General features: G+C 44.6%; 1 protein-coding gene across 1 annotated transcript; it reads right to left on the bottom strand.

The window, feature by feature from the left end:
* Nucleotides 1–879: 879 nt before the first annotated feature.
* Nucleotides 880–1,840, bottom strand: LOC105179843 (Cytochrome c oxidase, subunit III). Its single transcript, XM_011103479.3, is given in 1 exon segment — nt 880–1,840. A coding segment is annotated over 1 exon segment (795 nt). The 3' UTR covers nt 880–1,045.
* Nucleotides 1,841–1,910: the final 70 nt, after the last annotated feature.

The following is a 1,910-nucleotide window of genomic DNA, read 5'->3' as shown; positions in this document are numbered from 1 at the left end:
TCAGCTCTTTGTTGGCAGCCAAGAGCGTGTTAATGAAAATCCTCGTGCTTCGCGAGAGCCATAACGGCCGTGGTAAGCTCCGCCAGAACTACCAGATCACGAACCCGAGGCAGCATCTCTGCAATTTCGGCTTTGAGTTCTATGCTATTTACTTCTTCGGAACTTCTAGTCTCGTTTTCCTGCTCTTAATAAAGCAAGAAAACTTCTCCGTAGATGATAGCACTGATTCGGTACCTCCGGATGGCGGATGCGCAGTGTGCCTAGCGCACCGAACTCAATTACAATAAAGGGATGCCATACCAGGTCTCCTTATCCTTCTGACTCAGTGCCTATGGGATTAGGTAGTTCCGGGATGTCTGACTCCGAGCTCGATCTATCCACATCATAGACCCGGATATTCTTATTGATATTCATCATCATGGTGTTGATTCTTTTTGATAGTTTTTAGTTGTGGTTAAGGGGCTCTGGATCTTGCTCTTTCTTGCATCCAGCCTCTCGATTCTGGCTTCGGTACTGTGCCTCTCCCTGCACTCAGCTCGCTCAGGGCGTGGAAGATCCTTCGCTAGCGAGGCAGCTGGGATCAAGGTTTTGTGGTGGTACCACCAAGCGAGATCGAGACCAGCCTGTATAGGGTTCCAAACCTTTATTGAAGAATTTGAAAATTGCCTTCAACTTAGAACGTTCCTTCCGAAACGCAAAGCCGATATCTTTCGTAGCAGCCAAGGATGAGTTCGATCCATTAGGTTCTTCGATTTGTTCAGAAAAGAAACGAGAGACAAGAAAACATCTTTGATTACGATTAAAAGAAACAATCTCAAATAGACCAAGATCAAATTTCGAGTCATTTCTTGGTGAACATGATCCGCCATAATCTCTTCGATCCCTTCATTTATGTGCCAGAATAGAGAGAGATTTGGTAGGAAAGTGGAAGAGACTTTTTTGTATATGATAATCAAAGGGAGTGGGAAAGCTGCAGTAATTCTTTGGAAAAGCCCGGTTCTCTTTGTCTTCGAGCTTTCATTCCTCAATCCACTGATTCGTTCCTTCATATACCTCCCCACCAATAGATAGAGACAAATGGGAATAACCGAACCACGTCTACAAAATGCCAGTACCATGCAGCTGCTTCAAAGCCAACGTGATGCTCCTTGGTCAGATGACCAAGATATTGGCGAATACCACATATGATCAAGAAAAGAGTACCTATAATCACATGAAAACCATGAAAGCCAGTTGCTAAGAAAAAGGTAGAACCATAAATACTATCCGAAATAGTGGAGGGTGCTTGATAATATTCCATTCCTTGAAAGCCAGTGAATACTAGAGCCAGTAAAACGGTAGCTACTAAAGCGTAAACTGCTCGTTTTTCCTTCCCCGCGAGTATAGCATGATGAGCCCAAGTTACGGCAGCTCCGGATGAAGGGGGAATAAGGGTATAAGAAAAGGGATTTCCAAGGATCTAAAACCCCAATCCCTTTTGGGGCCAAATACCTCCGATCTCTACCGTAGGTGCCAAAGAAGAATGAGAAGAAGCCCGAAAAAAAGCAAAAAAGAACATAACCTCCGATACGATAAAAAGGATAAAACCATATCGAGGTCCTAATTGTACGACTTTGGTATGATGTCCTTCCAACGTGGATTCACGTAGAACATCGCGCCACCATACGAACATGGTATATAGGATAAATATGAGGCCCAAACTGAGAAGTGTTGCACCCCCTTGAAATGAGTGCATGTACATCACACCTCCTACGGTTGTTGCCAAAGCTCCGAGTGAACCCGAAATAGGCCATGGACTTGGATCTACCAAATGATAAGAATGCCTCTGAGATTCAATCATAAACCACTTTGCCTCGGTTGTATGTAAACCCCCCCCCTTCACCCCCACCCCCTAAAGTAGTAAAGAAGGG

The sequence above is a fragment of the Sesamum indicum genome, unplaced genomic scaffold (assembly GCF_026168435.1).
Source record: "Sesamum indicum cultivar Baizhima isolate 11 unplaced genomic scaffold, ASM2616843v1 HiC_scaffold_108, whole genome shotgun sequence".
Classification (NCBI taxonomy): Eukaryota; Viridiplantae; Streptophyta; class Magnoliopsida; order Lamiales; family Pedaliaceae; genus Sesamum; species Sesamum indicum.
This window is presented reverse-complemented; position numbering and strand designations above follow the sequence as displayed.